The 24,438-nt window shown below is 38.6% G+C and overlaps 1 protein-coding gene, 1 long non-coding RNA gene and 1 other non-coding gene across 4 annotated transcripts in view; 2 read left to right on the forward strand and 1 right to left on the reverse strand.

Moving 5' to 3' along the window:
* The first annotated feature begins 555 nt into the window (after positions 1 to 555).
* The window catches only part of LOC112980891 (uncharacterized), a 69,839-nt gene continuing 45,956 nt past the window's right edge, over positions 556 to 24,438 (forward strand). For both annotated transcript variants that reach the window (XR_010388936.1, XR_003258550.2), the window contains exons 1-4: positions 556 to 801; positions 1,198 to 1,269; positions 1,805 to 1,844; positions 12,383 to 12,494. This is a non-coding gene — a long non-coding RNA (uncharacterized LOC112980891). The remainder of the gene's footprint in view (positions 802 to 1,197; positions 1,270 to 1,804; positions 1,845 to 12,382; positions 12,495 to 24,438) is intronic.
* Positions 943 to 1,073, forward strand: LOC112980911 (small nucleolar RNA SNORA24). Its single transcript, XR_003258555.1, has one exon. It is a non-coding gene; the product is annotated as a small nucleolar RNA SNORA24 (small nucleolar RNA).
* PRSS12 (serine protease 12) overlaps positions 6,299 to 24,438 on the reverse strand; it is a 48,400-nt gene continuing 30,260 nt past the window's right edge. Inside the window, exons 9-13 of the mRNA XM_064510633.1 lie at positions 23,608 to 23,813; positions 22,865 to 22,943; positions 20,618 to 20,740; positions 11,999 to 12,279; positions 6,299 to 9,394 (exon numbers count right to left, since the gene is read on the reverse strand). Coding sequence (XP_064366703.1) covers positions 9,087 to 9,394; positions 11,999 to 12,279; positions 20,618 to 20,740; positions 22,865 to 22,943; positions 23,608 to 23,813 — 997 coding nt within the window. The 3' untranslated portion in view covers positions 6,299 to 9,086. The remainder of the gene's footprint in view (positions 9,395 to 11,998; positions 12,280 to 20,617; positions 20,741 to 22,864; positions 22,944 to 23,607; positions 23,814 to 24,438) is intronic.

Genomic DNA, 24,438 nt, shown 5'->3' on the forward strand with positions numbered 1-24,438 from the left:
TCTCTCCTCAGCTATTACAGCAGTGAAGGGGAAGAATATTACAGCAGAAAAACACATCCTGAATTAAAATCCCTCACACTGCGGCCTTGCAGCTGTCTAGATGCCAGCCATATTTCAGAGAGCAGTAATATCAGCAGAATCGTTTCCTTATTGCCCTCATGTGACTGATACATTTGGTTACATCCGTGGAAGTGAATAAAACCGTGGGGTGCTCGGCGCGCACGCTCCCCGTTGCGGGCTGCATCGCGCAGCACATCCCCTGCGGCGGCGCCGCGTCCGCCCCCGGCCCGGCCGGCTCCGCCCCGGGCGGCTGCGGTGCCCGCCCCCGGCCCGGCTCCGCCCTTTCCGCTCCCGGCAGCGCCCGGGCGTCGGCGGCGCGCGCGGGGGGTTCTAGTCGGGCGGCGCATGCGAGCTCAGGTCTCGGTGCCGCCTGGGGCCCGGGCTCCCCTCGCGGCCGCGGCGCGAGCCCCAGTGTTCTAGGCGCGCGGGGCGGCCGTTGGCGGGGGGGGAGGGGGGTGGCTGGCTGCGGCGCGAGCCCGACTGTTCTGGGTGCGCGGGGCGGCCGTTGGCGGGCGAGCGGGGAGGGGAGGCCGTGGCGCGAGCCCCAGTGTTCTGGGCCGTTGGGCGGCGCGCGGGGCGGCCGTTGGTGAGGAGGCGGCCGCAGTAGGGCCGCGTGGGGAGGCGAAGGTACTTGGCGACCAAGGTTGGTGCCGCAGTTGGGACGGCGCGGCGCGCTCTCCTCCACAGGCGCGGTCGGGCCCGAGCGGAGCCGCTGAGGCGGAGGAGCGGGGCGAGCGGCAGGTAGGCCCCGTGGCGCGGGGGGGAGGGCAGGAGTCGTTAGGCGGCGCCGGGGAGGGCGCGCGGGCTGGTTGGGACATGGCGGCGGCGCGGGAACGGCCGCCACGTGGCGGTGGCTGGCCGCGGGCCGGCGGGGGAGAGGTGATCCATGGTCTCATGGGGGCTGCCGCTCGTGGCTGTACCCCTTCCTAGACATGGAAGAGCAGTACCTTGCTAATTGGCAAGGCTTTTACCATCTCGTTGGTATTAGTAGTTGACTGTAGCAAGTGACATGCCCGAGTAGACGAGAGGTGTGTGATGCGGTGGGACTGGCGATCTGTTTATTATGTTTTTGCTCAATAAGCAGTTGGGGCCCAGTCCTTAAATGTGTCTTTTTTCCTTTCTTTCTTTCTGCCAAAGAGTGTCGAGGCTGGAAATACAGAGATGAGCATCTGTTGCTGTTGAAGTTCTTCCCAAAGAACGTATTATGCAGTATGTATTACACAATAAATTGTTAAAAATGAAGTCTAGAGCAGGAATAATTTCAATTTACCAATTATATTTGGTCGTTAAACTGCTGAGACTTGATTTATTGGCACTGAAATCAAGGTGTAGGCTTGGATTTTTTTTTTTAAATGCTTGATTTGTGTGTGGTCATTTTTTGTAGACAAAAAATAAAAGCAAGAGCAAAAGTTAGTGTAACTGGGAAGAATTGGGCTTGGGTCTAGATATATGCAGTATATTAAAAACAGTGAGTCATGATAAAACAGATGATGTCACTACTTTTGCCTGCTAAACTGGAGGCATCTGAATCCACAGACTTCTGGGAACTATCTGTAGAAGTGCCCTATTAAGAGAGACCTGGAACTGCTGTGGAAGGGGAAGATTGGATAAGTCATTACAGAAAGCTTTGTTTCAGAGCAGCTGACAATTTGTAGGAGGACATTATGCTTTTCAGAAGTCTTTGCTGTTGTGTATGTATTTTCAATTGCAATATTAAACCACCTTTTTTTTTTTTTTTTAACAGAGGCAAAAGTTCTTCAGTTGTGATGACAGAAGATCATGGGGTAAATTCTACATTTAAATTCTAGGAATAACTATGACTAGAATGTTTAATTATTGCTTAGATTAGAAGTGGATATGCTTAATCATCTGGAATATATGCCTTTTGTGAGCAATAATATTTTTGGTTACCAAGCAGAGCTGGCAAGAGTTAATTTTAGGCTAAGTCTTAATCTCTCTTCAGCCTTAACAGACATGAACTTTTCTAATTAAGTTCAAACCTGGAACCTGAATGAGATATCCTGTTGTTTCTGTCATCTTTACCAAGAGCACAGATGGGCTAGATGTAGCTTACTGTGCCTGAAATCAGTCTTGACTACTTGTACACAAATACAAAAGAATACTGTAAGGGTGACCAGCTCATTCTGTGCTACTTTGTAGAATCTTTTGCTATTCTTACCTCATGACTGTCACTGAGTCTCAAAACAGTTATGTTAATGCTGACTGTAGTTTAGTGGCTGAGCTGTAGTCTGTCTTGTGGTCAACCATACTGCAATATTTTTAAATCCAGCAGCATTTGTATCTTCTGTGGTGGCTCTTAGCTGTCAGAGTACATTACAAATCTTGCAGTAAATACATACGTGCTGCACAAGATGAAGGTAAGTTTGTGTGAAGTCTAGAAAGTGAACATGAAGAGCTGTAGTCATAGTTTTTGTGTGTATGCCAATGTAAAGCATTCAAGTGTATCAATGAGTTAATAAAGAGATGTTGACTTTGACTGCAAGTGTCACTTCTTCATTACAAGACTGCTGATAAACAAGTCTAGACCTACATGTGTACTGTGGAATTGCTGATGTGTGGCTAAATTGCTTGGTGTGTAGCTGGTTCTTACACTTGCACTTCATGGTTACAGACCACAGTAGTGACTGACTGTGGCTGATGTGCTGTTTGGGAGCCATTTTAGCTGATCTTTCTGTCAGAGCTCACTGCTGCAGGGGAGAAAATTTGACCTTGAATGTAGCTGCTTTTTCAGTATCAGCTGCTGAGGGATGTTTTATTTAATCCATATTCATGAGAAGAATATGTAGATGGTGAATAGTTGCAGAATTTGACAAGCTAAGTGATTTCACTCTGTGATGTATAACCAAACTTATTGTCTTAGGTAAGGTACGTTCTCCAGTTCTCTGCTGGCACAATGTCATGTATCTTCCAGCTAGTAAGGACACGTCTTGAATTTCATTATTCCAAACTGGATGCATCAAATGGGGACAAGAAGGAGGACTTATGAACAAAGAAAAAAATCTGTGAAGTTAGAACAGGAGTCAGGTAGACAGTGTACTTACCACTAAATACTTGACAGTTGAGAAAAGGGAAAAGATCGTATTTGCCTTAGAGGGCGTGGGGTGCTTCTGGATTTAAATTGCAGCAAGCGTTAGATCTCAAGAAATCACTTCAGATGGGAAGGTTAGTTATGCTCTGGAGTAGACTGCCTTAGGGAGATTAGGGAGCTGTCATCATAGGAAACTTTTTTTCTTTTTTATTGTGTACTTTTCCTGCCAGGGATGGCAAAGTATAGCTGAATGTAAATTCTGTGTGAAGCTATAATAAGTAGTGCCACACCTGTTCAGTTGGTGGTGTTTGATTACTCTTTCTGTTTAAGCAGTTCTGCATGCAGCCGTATCATATGTCATCTTTCCTGCTTAGGATTCCAAGTTTGTGCCTGCAAAGTCTGAGAGCCAACAGTCTGAGCCTGCACTGTAAACTCTGTTTTTTCTAGGAAACTGGGCTTCTAGAAAAAGTACTGCTTCTAGGAAAGAAAGTAAGCACATTTATTCCACAAGGGCAAAGTCATTTGCCTATCTTAAATGAGAAAATCCCAGGCAGACAGTGGCAGGAGTGGGCTGCTGCTATTCCAGAGATACTGTGAGGGCAGGAAGGTCTGCTTGACCACTGGGAGCAGGTGGGATCACTCCTCTAGCAGCAGTTTTCTGCAAAGTGGCTCTCTGTTCCTGAGGCCATTTTTTCTGTGACTGGCTTTCATCCTATGAAGAAAAGCAGATACAGGCAAGCATGAATAGCAAGAAGCAGGAGTGGTGTTGGGGACCAGTTTGTCCAGGGATCTAGAAAGCATTGATACAGTAATAATACAGAATATAAAACTTGGTGATTTGAAGGCCTGTAGAGAAGCATTTTCTAGAACAGTCTCTAAACAATATTTAAAAGTTTAGGTCTTTAATGTCAGCTTTTAGCTATGGTATGGCATTTTGCTGATGTTGTCATCTGACACTTCGTATCCGAAATTCTTTGAATTTTTACCTTCGCTTTGTTCAGGCAATAGCTGCCAATATTTTATTGATTTGGGGGGTAAAAAAATGAGTATCCAGTTCTTGAGCAAGTTGCCCTTCTGAAACTATCAGTACAGTCTTTGCTACTTATAGCAGAAGGATGCTTTTGTGCGAAACTGGCAGTAACTTAAAGGAAGACCACATACCTGTCCTGTGAGTCCGTTGTGTGAGCCAAACAAGGAGGCACTGGGTATTTCCATTTAAGTTGCATCATCCTTGGGTTACAGCTTTAAGGTTCTCAGGAATAGGCAATAGCAAGCAGCCCACAGGCCAAATGAATTGGTCCAGAGGCTTGATCTGGCCTTTGGGCTCGATTTGTGAATATTCAGCTTTGAGCCCCTTCGTCAAATGTTTAGAATTTGCTAAGATAAAACACAAGGTTTGTGTAAAACACAAGGTTTGATTCGGGGGGGAGGGAATGATTTTCAAGGTTGTGGTTGAATATAAAAGTAAGAACTAAACTGCTTGCTGTGAGTATCTCCTAGCAGTTTCGAGTGCCCTTGTTGAGGCTACATTGCCTTACCTGTGACTGAAGCTTTCCATGGACAGCCAGCCGTGTGCACAGAGGATAGCAAACAAAAAGCTCTGCTTTGCTTTGAGTGTAACAGAAATGGGGTACTTACATGTTGAGACTTTTCATTTCCCCCACTTTAAAAAATAACTGGCTTAAGCTGGCTTATTTTTCAGGCTTTCTCTGAAAATTCCTATTTCCAAGTAACTTTTTCTATCCTTCTCATCTGTGTCTCATAGGGGTTACTTATTTTTCTGTACCCTGTTGCATCCTGTGTCTCACACCTCTCCAGCTTTGTCGTCTTCCAGCCCAGTCATCTTTTTTTTATATACTTTTACAAAAGTAAATTCATTTTTAAATTTTGTTTTATTAACTTCTTGAATCATCCTAAACTCATCCTTTCCCTGTTTATGGTTGCTTGATACTACATTTGCAACATGGTCACTTTCTGTGATCTGGGTGGAAAATAAATGGAACAGGAAGCGGAAACTACTGCATGTTACAGGATGTGTAATAAGCTAGGTCTGATGTCTAATACATCAGTTCACTGTATTTGCTGTTATCCAGCAATGTGGAGCACAAAAACAGTTTGCTTTCTTTATACCATAAACTCTTTGCTTTCTGAGTTGTTTGTTGTGCTGATACCTGCTATTTGAGCCTAACTGTTCTAGCCTTCTCAATACGGTAAATGATGTTCTGAAGTTGTAGCAGCATTAAAAATTTTGAGTATAAATATTTTAGCACTTGTGCATCTTAACACTGAAAAGGAGCAAAAACACTGATTCAGGATTGGCCTATTAAATGTAAGCTGTTACAGCATACATGTATTTTTTTTTCCTCAGAAAAACTAGGTAGCTGAGAATGGAGAAGGACTCTTGGTTCATCTGTGGTTCAGTGCTTGTGCATAATGTGCCTTCACTTTGGGAAGCTGTTCAGGGTCAAGATTACATGCATGTTAAATGGGTTTTGTGTGTGCCAGTTACAGTAGTGCTTCACTATTCTTGGTTTCCAATGTACTCGTCTGTATCTTCTCTGGAAAATGGATGAGTTGAGGAAAAACATTTCTCCTAGTGAAAGGTTGGTAGGGTTTTAAGCAGTTGTGCAGTTTAATGTGAGAAGGTGGAAATCTGTTTACAAAACCTCTGAAGTTCAAAGGGATTGCACCTAACTATAAATTTCCATAATGTTGGGGTACTTGAGGAGCTGACATTGCAGGGTTTACCATGGTCATCTAATCTGGTAATAGAAGTGCCAAGTGTTTGCTTTAGTTTCTGTGACCGTTAACCCTGTGACCAGCCTGTTCATAACAAAACAAAAACCTCAGAGTACCTGGGAGAGTAGAGTTTGTTTTCTGCAACTATGTGTGTGTTAGAAAACTTGAACAAAGGGGAAGGTGGTAGGAGTGGAAGAATTCTTCGATAGTTTTGAGAGTAGGATAGGCTACTTGATAAATGCTCTAGATTAGACCACACAGTGTTTGAAATTACATGGTGTAGAGCAAATGTGCATCTCTGGGGAAAATGGCCTAGAGTTCATATACTTTGAAGAAAATGAAGTCATGATATTTTCAAGAGCACCTGTTTTCACTTAAGAAAACTCACAGCAAAATTATCCAGCTGAGCTTCCTGCATCTGCTTATACATTATTCACAGAATTCATGAAGAAAAGTTTTAGTGTGGCAGTTTTATTGTACACACATCATCAGGCTCATTGAACAAATATTTAAATGGCATAACGTAAGACAGTTCCACTTTATGTTAGAAACTAAAAAGGCATGCTGTCTGCATGAAAACAGTAGTGCAACATTTTTAATCTAAGTATTAAAGCATCTTATGAAAAGAGCTGACTAAGCAAAACTAGCAAACTACTATACTAAATCTAAGTGGCTTGCTATGCTCAGTATGCAGACTTGATCTTTCTTTTCCAAGTATAATACTTTTGTGGTGCAACTTTTAAAAGAAAATCACTATTTCTCCTTACACATCTCACACAGTATATTGCACTATACAGCCTACTTCACAAGCCTCAAAATAGCATGCCTTATATAGCAAAGTTTTGGATGGTACAAGTAGATATCTTCCAACATGTATTTCCTCTTTTGTCATTTTAATTGGAAGGGATATATATAAGCAGTAAAAATATGAATGGATTTAAAGCTCACTAGCAGAGGGTTTCATATAGGTCTAACAGTAGGTGGTCATTGTACTGTGATTTTATTACATCTTTTTAAATAAAATATTTCACGCTATTCCAGTAATGCACAATTACAGAAGACTTCAAATGTTGTATAAAAGCACCTCATGTATTCTAGCTTAGCACCAATTCAGACAAGGTATTTAAACTAGTCATGGCCCTTGAAAATCACTCTGAGGTCTGGAGAGAACATGAGGACCAAGTCTTCAATCACATGGGATTCTGCAATATTATCACCGTTTTTTGCATGCAAGCTGAGTTGTCTTGAGTATTTGTTGTAAGAAATACTGGAGAGGCATAGAAGCATACAGAAATGGATGATAACCCACTTACATTATGAACACAGGCATTCCACTTTGTTCACAAAAGGCCAGACAACACTGTCAGAGCTGGAATATTTGGGGAAAGGAAACAGAAAAACAGTAGCTGGTAGTCACAATTTGTACAATTACATACAACATGGTGACACACAACTGCCACATCTTTCACACTGGAGTGTTCCTCGGCCTGCAAAGCTTTTGTTTCTTCATCTTAAAAAAAAAGTGTTTGTCAAAATGTAGTACACAGAACATTTGTAGACAGTCAAATCGGCATTATAGACAGGGATTGTAGATGTAGCACTGAGGTTTCCTCTTTTGTTTACTGTAGTTCTTGGATGTTTCCAAGATTAACTTGATATCAAACAGTGTTGCACTAAAAAGGTAATTACTTCTTGTCTTCTGTGTGACAAAGAAGTTAAATGAGATGCCCCTTTATAAAAGACTATTAATAGTTGTTTAATACATCTCTTGCTATACTAAGTTAAAGACACTTTTTATCAGTGTATTTTTTTAATAAACCATTAAGGTTTCCATAGCCTTGGGAACAGAATTTATGAAAGGGATTGACAAAGGCAATCAAGGTATGTTAATGCTTTTTTTTTTTTTTTAATAGAAGTCTTTGAAAAGTAACTGTTTTAGTCATAGGTGTTAAATGATGTTTGGAATGTAAAAGGACATTAGGGTCCATGTGACTGTTTTCTTTAGCATCGTAAATTACAATGACAAATTTGAGCAGTTGCTAGATAAAAGATACGCAAGTACTTTGCAGATACTGATATCAGGTAGTTTTCCCTTTCTGGTCAGGTTGGACTGAATTGGTATTCCAACTAAATATGATAGAGTTCTTTATTCTTAGGTTTTATAAAACTGTTATTTAAGACTATAGACATTTTCAGACATGTATTGGCCCAGCATCTCTAGTACTTGCATTCTATGTACTTACAGTAACTTTTTCTTGTAGGATTGGTAGAGGTTCCTGATGTTACTTCAGTAATGCCCCTCCAAAACCAGTGATCTATGAGCTTGTTTTGAATTATTTTAATTTTTGTTAGAGAATTGGAGTGTTGGAGACTGATACTGTACCAACAGCTAGTGGCAATCAGGAAAACCTGAAAACTCTCCAAAATGCTGCATATATGTCATTATATGCATGTGCTAAAAATCAGGGGGAGGCGGGGGAAGGGTCCCTCTAGATAAAAATCATTTGTTGTCTTTCTGAAATTCAAAGAGGGCAGTCTTTTTGATCTAGCTCATGCAGCTGTGCAAGATTTTTGATGGGAAAATAATTACTTCCAGAGTACTGTCAACTTGGGAATGTGCTTTAGAAACTAAGCTGTGAGAATTGTTTATCAGAGTATCTGGGGGTTTGATTATTGGCAATTAGTTTTCCTTCTAACATTTTAATGCCTACACAGAATCATCACCAGAAATGAACCTGTGAGTGATCGCGTCAGCTGAATGAAACATGAGACAAAGTTAAAGGACTTGAGTATAAGACCATAGGAATAATAAATAGGGAAACAGTCAAGGACTGATTAAATAGGCTAGACTGGAAATGAATTTTGAGATCTGTAATTTTAGAGGAGCTTGGAGTGTGAATAACTGCTACTACAGTCTTCTGTGAACAGTGAATCTTGTAGTGAACTCTCCAGCTGTCCTGCTCCAGTGTTACTCTAAGATAGAGATCACTTTTGCCATTATCTACATGGAAATTTGTTCATGCAGTATAAACTTCCTCAAAGGGATTTGTCTGCATATTAATCCCTAACTGGAAAGGTTGTGTGTGTACAACTTGGATTTAACAAAAAGAAAAACACATGAATTGGGGAAAATGTGTCTGTTCCCATCTATTGTGGGCCCCAGCTGTGCACTGTCTGTGCAGTTTAAGCTGTCCTACCTCAAAGTTTATTACCAAAGTTTGTTTTTGATTAAGGACATTCATAGTTTGGTCACACTCTTTATCCAGGGTACAAAAGATGAAACTTTTGTGTAGACACCTGGAGAGTCTTTCACTCCACAGCCATAGCCCCAGGAGGTCACACCATACACAACCCAGCTTTCCCCAGGGCGTTCACACATCAGTGGTCCACCACTGTCTCCTTGACAGCTATCAACACGTTTCTGTTCCTGGAGATTTCCAGCACAGAGCATTCTTCCTGTGAATCTTCTTTTATAACGCTCTTCACATACCTTCTTGGGAAGTAAAGGGATGGCAGCTTGTTGTAATGTTCTTGAATAGGCCCTCCCTGAAAAGAGGACCGAAATAATTGTCTCATGATGCTTGGTCTTAGAAGCATTAAAAAAAATTAATCCAATTTATACTGTCATCCTTCATGCCATTTTATCATTAAATAAAATTACTTAATACTAAAATAATACTGAAAAATCTGCTGTGCACTAAATACTGAAATATTAAATATATCCTGTAAATATGAAATACAAATTCAGTACTTTTTTTTGAAAGCTTAAAATTTAAATAAGATCTAGTTTTACACTTCATGTGTGCTGGATTTTGTTTGTTTGGTAGAAGACAAAAGTGTGTTTAACAAGAATATATGCTGTAATACTCAAATGGGGAAGCTCTTCCTTGGAGATCTGAGCAGGGGTGATTAAAACTGTAGAAATACTTCATTTCTAGGTCACCAGTTCAAGTCCCTCTGCTTCAGGTACGGCAGGTGCTGCACCATCTATCAGCTTCCCAGGTGGAGCACCATCATGATTAAATGCTGTAAGTATACGCAAGCTTGTTGGTCACCTCGACTGCAGAGTTAATGCTGCTGAGCTTCAAGTGTACTTTGTTAGAGATGAACAGTATCATTTGACTCTTTTACAATCCTGATACTTCTGCACACCAGAAAACTAATAAACATAGCCAAAGGAATGTCTCATTCCAAAAATCTGTTTCCTCACCTGATCTAATTTTGCTGGGACTAGAACCTGTCCTTGTATTTTCTTTTTCTGTAGTGAATCCTGCACTGCATAATCAGGGCTGTACTTAGGTTATTGCAGTACTTTTTTACTCCTCTGTGTATTGGTTCTCCCTTCTACTTGCTACTCCAAGCTTACAGATTTTCACTGATGCCGCAGTTAGAGCACCTCCCTTTGCTCTTAATGTGCTGAAGAGAGTTAGGATGATTGCTGTCATGGGGTGGAGAGGGTGGAGCATGTTTCATCAATGATATAACTTAGGTGGAGTAAATTGGTGTTCCAGCTCTTGTGAGGAAAACAGAAGGATGAGGGTGGTGGGACAGCAGCTCAGGGTGGGGCTGGACAGACATGGCGTAAACGTACACCTATTAGCTGCAGAATTATTCGTATTTGGAAGTGTGATGTTGCTGTGGTTTTGATAACTTTGCCCGTCATCAGGCTGCTCTTAGGAATAGTTCCTCCAACTTAGAGTTGAAAGAACACCTTTTTTAAAAAAAAACTGTCATTGCTACTGTTTAAGTAACATTAGACTTTGAAGTTACCAAGCTAGCTCATTTTAGGAAATGTTAATATTAAGTAAAAGTTATGCAAGAGTCAGTATTTCAAGTCAGTAGTATTTCTTTGTGCTTTCAGCCCTTTTTGCCACATATGCTGAACACGTACGTGTGCTTATTAGTAGTGACAAATCTTCTAATCCCTTTCAAGACCTTACCTGCATGCTTCTAATGTTATGACCAGTTATTTTTCCTTACTAAAAAAATTTCCAAGTGAAACATCAAGATTTAAGTCATTTGACATTTTTTCTGTAACTTCATTTCTTTTCAATTGGAAAGATAGGACACTAAAACCAGTTTCTTTAAAAATAAAATCTTATATTTATAAAGTATGAAATTTTGACTGAAATACTGCAATGATATAATTTCTTACTATAATTAATTATTGCAGTGGATAATGTTTGCTTAAATGGAAGTCCTCAGTAAGCAATGTTGTAGAGCTTTGTTATACTGTACTCAGTGAGTTGTCCAAAATGCTAGACAGAGCTAAGCAATGAATTAACTATTGTTTTTAGCAAAAAAGTACAGACCTACAAATCTGTGCACACGTGTACAGATTAATGAATAAAAAGAGAGAAAAGGGATACTTGGCTTAGCTTTCTTGCCAGTTCAAATGAGTCAGTGGAACAAAGGATCAGGTGTGGCTGCTGTCTTGCACTGTATTCAACCCCATAAAAACATGAAAGTAAAACAGGGTTATTAATTTGTAAAATGTTTAAAGGACAAAGGCCTTTGAAGAAAGACTTTGTAACAAACTAAAAAGTAAATAGAAAGTCTATTCCAAAAGTCTGGATTGCAGATTGCGTTCTGGCTCTCTAAATTTTGGCAAGACGTTCGCTTATTTAAACCTAACTGCTGATATTGAAAATGTCAGCAGTAATATGAGAGACTGAAAAATGCTGCTTAAAATTCTATTAGGTACATGTTTTCTATCCATTTTTTCAGTTGGAGGAGTAGCATCATTTAAAAATGATCTCTAAAATAATCCTTCTTACAGAAACCTTAATCCTAGTTACATTGGGTGACAGGGGACTATAAGCTGCTCTTCGAGGTGTGCCTGTCAGCAAATAAGCCTTTCATTCACACTTGTCAAGCTTGATGAGGCCATTTTAAGGACTTGTTCTACAATTCAGAGTGACATGGTTAATCTCACTCCACTTTTTAAACACAAACTAAATTCCAAAAGCAAAAAATGTTTTTTTTTCCTGTTTAAGGATCAGGAGAAAAAAAAATTTCCCTATTAAAAAAAAAAAAGTATAATTGATCCACTTTGAATATTTCCTTATTTTAAATATTCAGTAATGGTTTTTTTAACAAGCAGCATCAGGCAGTAAGGTCAGTGGGTGGAAATAATTAAAATGTTTTTACCTGTGTCACCCCATCCAGTGATGTAACAGTTAGGAGCGGTTTTCTGTGGTCTCTCTCGCCTTAATGGCAAGCAAGCAGGTAAGACGTGGGTACTGAATCTGGCACATTGTTCCTCTGGACCTTGTAGCCTCACTAACGCAATGTCATAGTCGCTGCTGTCAGGCCTGTACTCTTCATGCATCACTATCTGCTGGACTCTGATTTCTTCCTCATACTCTTCTGGTACCAGTGTGTGATAATCTCCAACTCGCACGGCGTAATTCCGAGTGTTATTGCCATACCTGAAATTCAGATTAAAACAAATAGGGCTCACTCATGCAAATTCGGATCGTAGACATACAGCCAGATTTGATCAGTGTCTTTTTTTTTTATTTTATTGCTTAGGTAAATAACAGTACCAGCAGTATTTAACAGAGCAAAACAGCTTCCTGAAATAATTCGACTGACATTCAAACATATCCTAAAGAATACCATGCAACTTTTCCTGAAGTTTCAGGTAAGGCTAGTTTCCTTTTTATATGATAGGCAAGGTTTCCTATGGCTATCTGCTACAATTAGCATTTATTTTAAAGGTGCAAGCAAGGAGCGCATCACAAATATTTTTAGCAAAAGTAACACAAAATGCCAATAATTATAATGAAAACTTACGAGTACTAACATCATTGTGAAACCCCCAAATAATTACTGAAATGAAAACAGTGCTCAAGCTTGTTTTGTAGGTTAGTTTTGAAAAGTCTTTTGACATATATATGTAAAATAAAAGTGCTTATGTTCTCGAAGTGACAGAAAGCCTGTAAATCTTAATTGTTGCGCCTCTAAAAATGATCCCAATCTCTAACATTGTAAACTAAAGGGTAAAATACCTTCAAAATGATTACTATGGCTGCAGTAAGTGTTGCTATGCATGCCTTTTTAGATTTTGGGTTACAGGACACAGCCATGCTCAGGAAAATGCAAACAGGGGAGTAGTGTTTGGTATGTTTGTATATTTTGAAGTCTGGCTAAGCTAACACAAATATGTATTTTTTGACTTCTCCCTTTTCCTCATAGCATTCAAAAGAAAATACACTACAGTGTTCAGTCATCTACCCTACCCTGTGTTTTTATGCCCTCCAGTAATGTGCTGATCTCCATAGTTTACTAAGGTTTGCTCGGGGAACAGCAAAAAACCCAGGAGCTTCTGAACAGAAGGCTTCTGAACAATATATAGCTGTACCACTGAATATTTCTTGTAATTGTAGGCTGCATCCCTGGCTGCCTTTCTATGTCAAATTCTGCATGTCTCCTTCAGGTCTTGTATGAGCAAAATTCCTCCTGTAGGCTTGTAAGAAGAGAATGGTGTAGACTATGACCAAACATTATGAAGCAACTTATCTATCACAAAACTTTTTCCAGGACCTCCTTCACAGTACTCTATATGAAATGCTTCCCCTCTGTCTACTGTGTACTCCTTATGGTTGGAAGTCTATGGATGGAAATGAAAAGTTGCAATTTTCTCAGACTTGCTACAGTTTAGAGGTGTTTAAAAAAAAGTTCATATTGTTTTTTTTATTAATTCATATTGATTTTTAATCTCAGAGGGGAAATGAAAAAAATTAAGCTATATATGCAACCAAATACATTGCTCATTTCCTCCCTGAAAAAAATAACTATCTTAATTTGTGGATCAGTAAGTTTATCTCGAAGATATTTAACAAAACAAAACTCTATTTGTTGTGTGACATTATTAGTGTCTTTCTGTTTTGACCATAAAAGTGCCGATATTTTATAACTGATGACTGAATCAATTTTTATTAGAAAATTTCCACTAAGTAACAAGAGCATGAATAGGAAAAGAACACTAGAAAAGACAGAATCATGAATCCTGGCTCTCAAGGCATCCTACCTTTGCCCCTTCCAAGTTTCTAGAATTGAGGTATTTCTTTGGAATTTTTTTAACAATACTTGGATTTGTCTTTTGTTCTTTTTCACTAGATGTTTAATACATTTCTAGATTTTTTTGTGTCCCCCCCCCAGTATTAAAAACTCCATTAAATCCTCAGAGTTTAGGTCTTTTCCTGATAAAATAAATGGCAAAATCCCCATGGAAGTAGAGTTGGCACCTGCTACATCCCTTTTGCTTGCTCTTAGGGAGATTTTTGTAGAAAAGTGAAGACCTTTAGGTCTTAACTGGTTTCTGGAGTTGTATGTATCAGGCCATCTGAACGGTGACATCAGTGAAATACCGAATTCTGCATCCGCACAGGTCATCTGTCAAAATCCTTGCCTTCTGCTTCTGCCTGAAGTGCCTGCTCTGAAACTGATGAAACTCTTTTGGGTCTCTGTTGCCACATACCTGTCTTCAGAAAGGGCAAATCTTACCATACTTCGCTGAGATGCTTAGTACACTATTATCAGTCCAGACTTTTATTATTACAATTCTGAATGTGGGAGCGACTTAGCAGCTGTAAAAGTATAATCTGGCACTGGCTTGAAAACAGTATTGTTTTTCCAGCAGTGCTCAGATCTGATCTATAACCTTGGGCAAGTCTTCCTCCTATCTGTTTGACTTTCCTTCCTATAGTAAGGATGCACACATCTTCAGTAAGTAAAATATTATATACTACAGTTATTTCATACAGTTTTTTCTAGTATTACTTTTGTGAAAGTGGCTTTTTTGTGAATCACTTATGCACCTTTACAATATAACGTCTTGGCCACTGCTGTAACAGTTTGTACTGAATAAGATATATTTGCTCACTATTATTCTGGGGAATTCTCTAGAAACCATAAATGAGAGTTTGATTTTAGCATGTTTACATATAGATAGACTCACAAAACAAATTTTTCTGGTTCTGTGCAAAAATCTGCAGTAATGCTTTGGCAAAACCATAGCATTCAAAGTTATAAACATCTTCATATATAAATGTACAATTGGGGGAGGGGTTCTTATTCCTTATGGATAATATATGGAAAAGAATCTGATTCCTTAGTCTAATCTTGTGTGTTGTGCACAAAGTTGCATCTGCAGTTTAGTATGTATATATGATAAATGATCTTTATTGTCTCATGTGAAGGGATTATAACCTCCTAAATAATGTATTTCCTAGAAAAGACTTTAAACATTTCTGAATTCATTGCAGCAAGAGAGTAAACGAGATGCTACCAAATCAAGGGTACTCTGTATCTCTCACTTTGATTTTCATTTGCATGCACTTAACCATATTGTGCTTGTTTGCTTGGCAGAAAGCACACCACTATGATATATAAGGCAGTTTGAACACTATCAAAATCAAACTGACGGATCCTGATAGCTCATTTAGAAGCTAATGAATGCACTGGTCTTCTGTGAAACTCTCACAACAGAGGAATAAAACACCCACTTATAGGATGTTTTACACGCTGGCAGCACAGCTCCTGTGCCCCTCTCCAAAGTGGACAAGGTCAGCAGAGGGTAGGGTAGCTGGATGGTTAGGGGTGCACAGTAGTGAGACATGGTCGTCTTTCACTTTTACAAAACTTATTTACAGAACAGGCATAATGCTTGGAATGTAAAGAGTGTAATAACACTAGAATGAGTTATATTGCCAAATATTTTTCCTCTGGTGTCACCTCTCACACAGGGTGAGATTACAAACAGTCAATCTTGGATGTTGTGTTAGCCAGCTTTGCAGGATCAGTCTTCTTCAGAGTAAATTGTAAAAGGAAGCTGATACAGAAAGTACTTTCTATTGCAGTAAAATGGCTTGTATTATTTTCATTTGAATTATTCTAACTTAAATGCAGGAAAAAAACACTTAAAAAATACAAGAGTTTTGTTTTTGTTATTGTTGACATCTCATTCAGTAATATTTTTCTGCTCAGATGCCATAACTGTGTGATAACATTCCACTTAGGAATCTGAATGATACAGCAACTGACCCCAATAAATTTAGTAATGTTATGCTGTTTCCTTTGTAACTTAGGCAATACTAAATAGTTTAATAACTTTTGCTATAGTCATTGTTTATAACTGTTGATCTCTTTGCATTCAAAAGCTGTCTATTCAAAATGGAATTCTATATGCCACAACATACCACTAGATATGGTCTCTAAGGAATATTAGAAACCAGTATTTTAGCACTTTTTGGTATACATCTGAGCATCATCTTATTAGAATAAGAATGTATGAGGTCATTAGCATTAAGTATAAATACCTTTTTGCCTGACTTAATCAAATACATTTCCGAAAGGTCACTGAAAATGCTGTCATATAATTATAGATACAGTTTTGGCTCTGTGTGTTAAGTCACATATTAGTGTGACGCTAGCTGTTCATGGAGTTTAATTTTTTTTTTGCATTCAGTAAGTTTTTGTCCATGTAATTTAACCATTATGTACATTGACATACAGGTTTTGCATATACAAATAAACACAATCACAGTACTTTCCAGATGAGTTTTATCAGTGGTTCAGTGGAGATTTAGTTCTCGAATAGAGAAGGGTAATTTTTAACCTGGTATAAATCTGTTTTTTTGGGGTTTTTTAGATGTGATGGATGCCTCTTTTTTTTAGTATATAGGCTTTATCCACAACATCAAGTACATGATTTACTTATCTATCCATTATCTTTAATGAAATTCAGGGCAGTGGGAGGGGTTAGTTCTTTGTGTTTTCCTTTAACCTTGTGGATGTCAGGAGTACAAAGTCACAAATACATTGTTTTGTATGTTTGGAATTTACATCAGAAATGAAGATACTTGCTTCCAGAATTGGTTTGATAATCAAAGTAACTTGATTTTTGATTGTTTGTTTTGATTCATGAAGAAGCCTGAGGCATGAAGCAAAGTTGTTTATGACCAGAGATAACAAGTGCTCTCCTATCAGCCATATCTCAGAGTACACAAGAAAACCTGCAGCTTCTATTTTATGTGATATCCTTGATTTTAACAAAGAAACAGTATTCTCTTTAAATTAAGTCCTGCTAATTTTCTGTTATGGACGATGGTAATTTTTAGAATCTTAATGAAAAACGGATATTCAGGAAAGCCTATCTTAATTAAATGCACTAATTTTAAACTGATTTAATGGAATGAAAAGTGCTGCTTCTCATGCAAATGTACAGAACTTTTCATTAGCTACAAGGCTTCCAGTTGCAGTCTCACATTTACCTTACTTCTGTGCACATTCATACACACGGCTATTTTAAACCGACTTTTTCATCCATAGACAATTATATTTCTTCCCCGGTAGTAGTTACCTATTTGCCATGTGTAAATATTGTCACAGAGTGTCAGTACACAAAAGAGGCAAAATAGCAAGCTCACCTAGGGGCATCTGGTCTTCCTTACCTACAAGTCACCTATGAAATGGCAGAGAACCATTGTGCACGTATCACATAACCTGAAGAGCACAGGCAGAGGAGGAGTCTGGGAGTGCTTCCCAGGCAGAAGGTGATGTAGCTTTCAGGGTGTTACCACTGTCTTATAGGGCTAGGATGGGTATGCCTTTAAGTCATAGCGAAACCTGCCAGTGTTGTCCTTAGCACCTCCTTGCCCTTTTATTTCCTCTCCAATTGGAAGTCAGATTAGCTATGAGCCCCTGTATTAATATCATCATTCTGCCAGTCAAGTGATGTAGTGACATTGAAGGCACACCTGAATTCATCTGACCATTTCTGCTAGGCTTAAGAAAAGTTAAGTTTTAATGTCAGTTTCTACTTTGGTCTCTGGCATGTTGCTAGGCAATTAATTCCACTGGGTCTCAGGCTCCCCAGTTCTAAACAGGATTACCAGCACTATGCTGAAGTGTATGTGGGCATTCAGGAGTGCTTAAAGAAGCACTTACATTAAGAGTTATATTATTAGAACAGAAGAGTGTTCAAGTAATTCAGTATTTCCTAAAATGACATCATTGGTCATAACTTCATTTTTATTTCATGCCTCATATTTCTAATCATCCAAAGTTAACCTTTTTTTAATGTCTATAGCTGCAAATTCCCTGTAGGTGTCAGAACAACTTAGGACAAAACTTGGTAATGCAATGGGCAGATTATAAAATAGCTTCAAATGTTGCTACAACTTTGCATCAAAATCAAATTCTGTGTATATGAAATCGCAGAAACCAGATAATGCTGCTATACTGCTGAGGGACAATTCCTACCATCATGCATAAAATTGTATTTAATTCTTATCCCTAGTATAATTGAGCCCACTCTTGTTATTTAAGCAGTACTCTGGTTTTCAGGTATGGGAAATGGTATACTGTCTCTTCTCTTGTCTGTCTGGAAAATATGTGAAGAAGGCGCTTGATCTATAGATAGCTCTTGGAAACCTAGCCCCTTAAAATCGCTCTGAGATCATTAGGAAGTTCAGCTCAGTCTGTCCAATGACAAGTCAGAGCCAAAGGTGCCTCCCCTCTTTTACAGTAAACAGTAGCACATCTACAGGCTGTGAGAGTTGCATGCTTAGATTTATATTGCATAGTTTTAAATACTAGTCCTAAATCAGCACGAATAATATTTGGGATAGATTTTTTTTCAAACAATTCTGTGTGTGTGTGTAACTAAAAGGTCAAAGTTCAGATTCTTAGGCTTGATTAAGCTGTCTTTTACAGAGGACTTTGAGAAAGGAGCAAAGGTGGATTTGCAATCTTAAAATCTGAGTGGGGCAAAACAGTGTTTTGGCCCTTAAGACCAAGTAGAACAGTTTTAGGATAGTCTGTAACAGCCCCTTGAGTGGCTGCACAGATGTGGGATTATCAGTGTTACAGCCATGCTGGTCTTGTTCCCTAACACTCCCCCAGTATGTAGGTGTTCAGAAAAGTATGCGAAGTGAAAAGCTCTCATAGCAGATTCAGTAATGACTTGGAGCCCCAGTTAAGTAAGCAAGCCATGGGGAAGAACAGGTAATAATATATTTTATGGGGAGTACTTACTGTAGGAAGACACTGTAACTGGGGCAATGCAACGCAGCAGTACTAACCTGTTTCACTGAAGTTTGTGAAACCATTCTAATAAAGAGAAGACTTGTGTAACTAAGATCTTCATGTGTACATAAAAAACATAACTTGCTTCCTGTGACCTGCCTTTTTCTTCTCTTTGAGGTAAAATTACGGATTTTTTTAATAAAAACCTTCTCAGGTGTTTAACTCGCATTCTCAGTAACCACTGTAGAAAAGAACAGGGGAGTAGGAAGCCATTTTCTATAAATTTTGGTTATAGCAACTCAAGTGTTTTCATAGTTAAATAGAAACAACTGGGACATCAGTGGAAGTAGGCAGTAATTTTACTCAGTTTGACCATTTCAGCTTGAAATTTTACCAAGTCCTTCATGACTTTCATGAAGTGGGAAAGTGGGAAAATGTTGTGCATCTGGCGCTAAGCAAAGGTAAATGTTTCTATTCACTTTGGCAAAAACATTTGCCTGCCTCTTCTTTTTAGTTAGCAGTGTGCAAGAAGAAAGGGCGAAAGTCTAAAGTTAAAACACTTGCAGCCCACTCTGACAAATTTTAGCAAATTTCCTCAGAACTGCAATGCAATTCTACATTTTTATTCCAGCCAGTAGTGCAACCTTTTGTAGGCGCTTCAATGAAATAATTGCTGCTGAAAGCTTAAAATGTTACATCCAACATCCATACTATGGAATTCAGTATTTTTATACCACAGTAATTTCATTGGCAGTGAATTCCTGGTGTCAAAAATACTGAAGAGGGCTTATCATAAAAACTGAATAGAATCATCAGTAACAAGATACCTGCTTATGCAAAAATGGGAGAAGACATTTAGAAAAGCCAGATCATATGGAGAATTGTGGAAGAAATTAGACCAAGTAGATCAATTATGTTTATAAGGGGAGAGTAAGTTGCAAACCAGTTGCTAAACATATGGAAAGAAGCTGAATTTGAAAGAGTTTATTAGACATCAATATTATAAAATTATACAAGTATAGCAGCTTATACAATTATTTCTTTGTTTTGCTGAAGGTGTTTTGCTAAAGGGGATGGGACCTTATTTAGATGGCTACAAAAAACGCAATTCTTTATGTACTGGGAAATAACAGAGTAAGGCAGTTGCTGTAGCCTATTTGTAAAGAATAAGCAAAACTGCTCAGTCTCAATAGCATCCAGTGTACAGATTTGCTTTCCTATTAAACTCAACAGAATAAATAATAATGCATTGCCCTAAAGTGGGCTTTTGTGGACCAGTTCAGGTAGTCAGTGAAGTGGTACAATAAAAATATCCATCCCTTGCCTATTGCCAAAAAGAACATCAAAATATAACATACAGTCCCTGGGTTTGGCATTTGCTCAGTTGTCCTCACTGTAACCTGAAAGCCTACCATGTGCTGCAGGTTTGTTGGAAGAGAAAGCTGCATGAACGTGTCAGAGGTATTATCCATATCTTTCTTTGGAAATGCTGAAGTTTTGAGTATAAATCTGCTGAATGATGAGAGCAGTCTGTGTAATGTGAGAATGAAAGACCCAGAATAGTTTCAACATAGTTTTTTTATTTGGGGGGAAAAGGTTTGTTGGTTTTGTTTTTTAAATTAAAAAACAGCTCTTTGGAACAGTTTTCAAATGGGCTCAGCCTAGAATCTTTTGCCTATACTCATAGCAATGGAATAGTTTGAAAATATGCCTCATTATTGAAGGCAGACCTACCTCTTAAAGCAATGTGCAGCAGTGAGGACCCAGCAGCTGCTGATGAGAGTGGCACCACACAGGAGTCTTCCGTCACCATGAGATGACTTTAGTCGGAGTGCAACTTGCCATGGCCAGCCACCCCTGCAGAGAGCATAAGACATCTCTTTCAGGGAGCAAAACCGGAAAAGTTAGATAGTTTGTCAGTTACCTTGAATGTAAATCCTATATAGTTTTTTGACTGAAATAGCTTACAAATTATGTTGTTTATAGAGTAACAGTTGAGAATACCTTTGACACTATTACAGCATTCAGAATTCCGTTTAATAATGGTTGAGATTAGTTTACAGTCTGGGTGCCCAGCACTCTGAGCACTTCCTCCCACTGTGAAATATTTAATTTTACCTTCTCAGATTGTATTCATCGTGCCAAAGCTATGCTCTGTAGGTTCCTCCCCAAATGCCATCCGAGTCAGATAAGAGGTACAGAACATTGCTTTCCACACAAAGAATATTAAGCAACTGAGGAGATGGTTAGTGAGTCAGAAATTTCCTGTCAGCTGGGTAGGGGAAAGGAGGGAATTTCTGGAGAACTTATCCTTGCCTCCTTTCCTGTCTGCGTTAGTATCTGCTTTGTTGATTCAAAGCTGTTTGAAAAGGCAGGCTTACAAATTGAGAGGTCTAAAGCAACAACAAAACCCACAAGTAACAGACGAGCACTTTCTTTCAGCCTGTGATCAACTGTCTTGTTTAGTAGATCTGGGATGCCTATTCCCAGGCTTATCAAGAAAGAATGAATTAATTTTCACTAGTTTTATAGATTAGCAAAATACAGGGAGGGAGAGAGAGAGAGGGTTGTATGTTTGAGCAATAGCAACATCCAGGAATAAGCAAGCAGGTAGACTTAAGTACTTTCTGGCTACTGTCGAACAGGTAAACTGGAGTACTAGAACTGCCCAGTCTGGCATCCTATCTCACGGTAGTCAAATATTTTAAGGGAAGATGGAGAAATTCACTCTCCATAGAGTAAAACAAGTTAGAGATTTTTAAATTTTGGAAGATGAGATTTAATATCTCTTTCCAAAACATGGGGTAATTAAGACAGCTTAGTGTTTCCTGGTATACATATAAGTATCTAGTTCCTTTCTGAGCCTTATCAAGTCATTTGTCTTAATGATTTCCTGTGGTAATGAGTCCTTTTCTGATATGTTCATGTGTTCCTTTTCTTGATCTTTGAATTATTTCTAAATGCTGCAGTATTGAGTTTCTCTCACCTTTTTACTTCATCTAGTGTCCCCGTGTTTATTACAAGATTGAAGCTCTTGCTCTGACTTCACTGGAGACTGTTATTTGTAACCTTTTAATTTCATCCAGTGTCCTTTGTATGTGTACTCTGAAACAATAATTCTTTATCTGCTTTTTCTGTACAATGCTTTATTTGTCATTCTCATTTGTCTCCTTTCTAAGATGAGCAATCCTATTTTGCTCTATCTGACTGAATTTATGTGTTTTTCTGGGCTCCCTCTTGCTATTGTTATTTGAACCCCTTCCACTTGTATAGTATTTTTTTTGTAATGGATTGATTGATGTACACATAGTTTGAAATAGATTGCACGATGACATGTCAAGATGTAATTTTCTTTCCGTTTTTTTACAATCCCTCTCATAAGATTCTGTGAATATATATTTTTGTGATTATTCACATTTGTTAAGGAAATAAAGCCTGTATTTCTCATTGTAGCAGTATGTGAAGAGGGGAAAGACAGTAAACATATGTAAACATATGTCATTAAAGGTTAGGAACGAAGTGTTAATAAAAAGCCCAGTTCCATAACTGTATCATCAGAGAAGAATATTTTTTGAAGGAAAATCAGGTCTTAGGTAGTGAATCATACCGAGCCCTTTCTCCAGGGTAGAGAGCAGTTATAGTCCTTGTACCAGATTCATAGCTCTCTTTATGTAGCTCACATTTGAGGTCAAGATTTCCTTCAACAGAAGAAGTGAAATGGCTGCTTTGAAAGTGAGATATTTAACCCAACCAATGACTAAACCCATAGGCATTCACAGATTTTCAACTGATACTACAGCTGCTTATCAAAGAATTTATTTGAATTTCCTGCCAAATTTGCTTTGAGTGTATTTCTGCTTCTACCTAAGGAAAAGCGAAAAAAAAAATCCTACAGTAAAACATAAATTAGACAGGTGGCTTATGGCAAACATGTCTTAGAGGCTTTATAGTGAAAATGACTTGTCTTTACCAAATATTTACCGTAAAGAATTTTTCCCACCAATTATTCGCTTTTGTCGGCGATGTAGTAACCTCAATCCACAAACAGAAGCAAGAGAATCTGAACAAGAAAGGGGAATGTAGACAGCATTAAACTCACAATAAGAAGTATCCGATCTACAATGAGAGTTAACTAAAAATCAAGAAGGCTGAAGTTATTCTATGTTTCATAGTAGGTTTCAACACTCAAATTTTGCTCTGGGAAAATATGCTGGATTCTCTCAGGCTTAGAAATTCTGGTTAGTTAAGTTTTTTTTGACTCTAATCACAAATCACTTTACACCGTTGTGCTCTGCTTTGCAAGTGTAAGTTGGGAGTTATTCCTAGGATTTTTTTATATGGTTCTTCCTTACTTATCCTGATGTAAGTAAAAGCAGAACTTGACAGCTAAAGACAAACTATGCCCTGAAAAGTTAAAAGTAGCTGTCTCTTTTTTTCCGTCTTTATGTTCCAAGCACAACTTAAGAAATATGGCTGCTGTGTACTATGGTGCACAAGTACCCTGTATCATTTCAATAGTTTTTGATGCCTTTGTGCAGCTGACACAGCAATAAGGTCAAACATACGGCCTGCAGTATGAAGGCAGAGTTTCCTACCACTTTTATTTCTATTAATTTTTTCAATATTAATATTTTCTCTGTAATGTGGGAGTGTTTGCTTCCTTCTCTTCCTACCACGATAGTACCCCATTCAGAATCTGTTCTGCGACTCACAACAGACATCACCTTTATTGCTGTTCCCGGGGGCTTTCTTGCCTGGGTAGTCACAGATCACCCCGGCGTCCTCGCTGTGACGGCAGTTGTGGGTTCCAATGTCCTGTTTAATGCAGTCCACCAGAGATCTCTCATTTCCTGTACATTTCACGTTATCCACGTGGATCGGACCTTTACCCTCCCCAAAATATGCCATTGTCCTTGCTGTAGCTGGACCTCTGGAAACAGAACATAATTCTGTAATTAAAACATTTTCAAGCTTTGTTCTACAGCTGACTCACTTGACTTGAACTGAAATATTTTAGAGAGCGTGAGCAGTAAATGAAGACACTGAGGTTTCATTACAAGCCCTCTCATTAATTCTCCTGATGACAATGTTTCTTCTTGTTGCCTCTGTTAATCTGATAATAGGAAAAAATATTAGCGTAACAAATTTGTTACAATTAATTAATGTATAAAAAGTGCTTTTATGTCTTTGCATAGCACTGTGCAAGGTATTTTTATTGTAATAGCATTACAAATATCTACAACAAATCAAAATATATGAAAGCTCCTTTTTTCATAAGCTCTTTAATCCTCATATAAAATCAGCATCTGTGAATGCTAAAAATAATTTGTTCTGGTCTGATTCCCTCAGAAAGATGGACTAGTTAAATAAGAAGGTACCCTTGCAGTTTAGTTTGGACTATGATTTACAGATCTTTTCGACAATAGTAATTACATATTTCATAGTAGCTTGGTATAGAAAATCATGAGTGCAAATTACATGCCATTTTTAAAGCGTGCCTCCACAGTTGAGCTCTAAAACTTAATGTAATTACAAAAAGACAGTAAAATGTCATT

The sequence above is a fragment of the Dromaius novaehollandiae genome, chromosome 4 (assembly GCF_036370855.1).
Source record: "Dromaius novaehollandiae isolate bDroNov1 chromosome 4, bDroNov1.hap1, whole genome shotgun sequence".
In the NCBI taxonomy this organism is placed as follows: Eukaryota; Metazoa; Chordata; class Aves; order Casuariiformes; family Dromaiidae; genus Dromaius; species Dromaius novaehollandiae.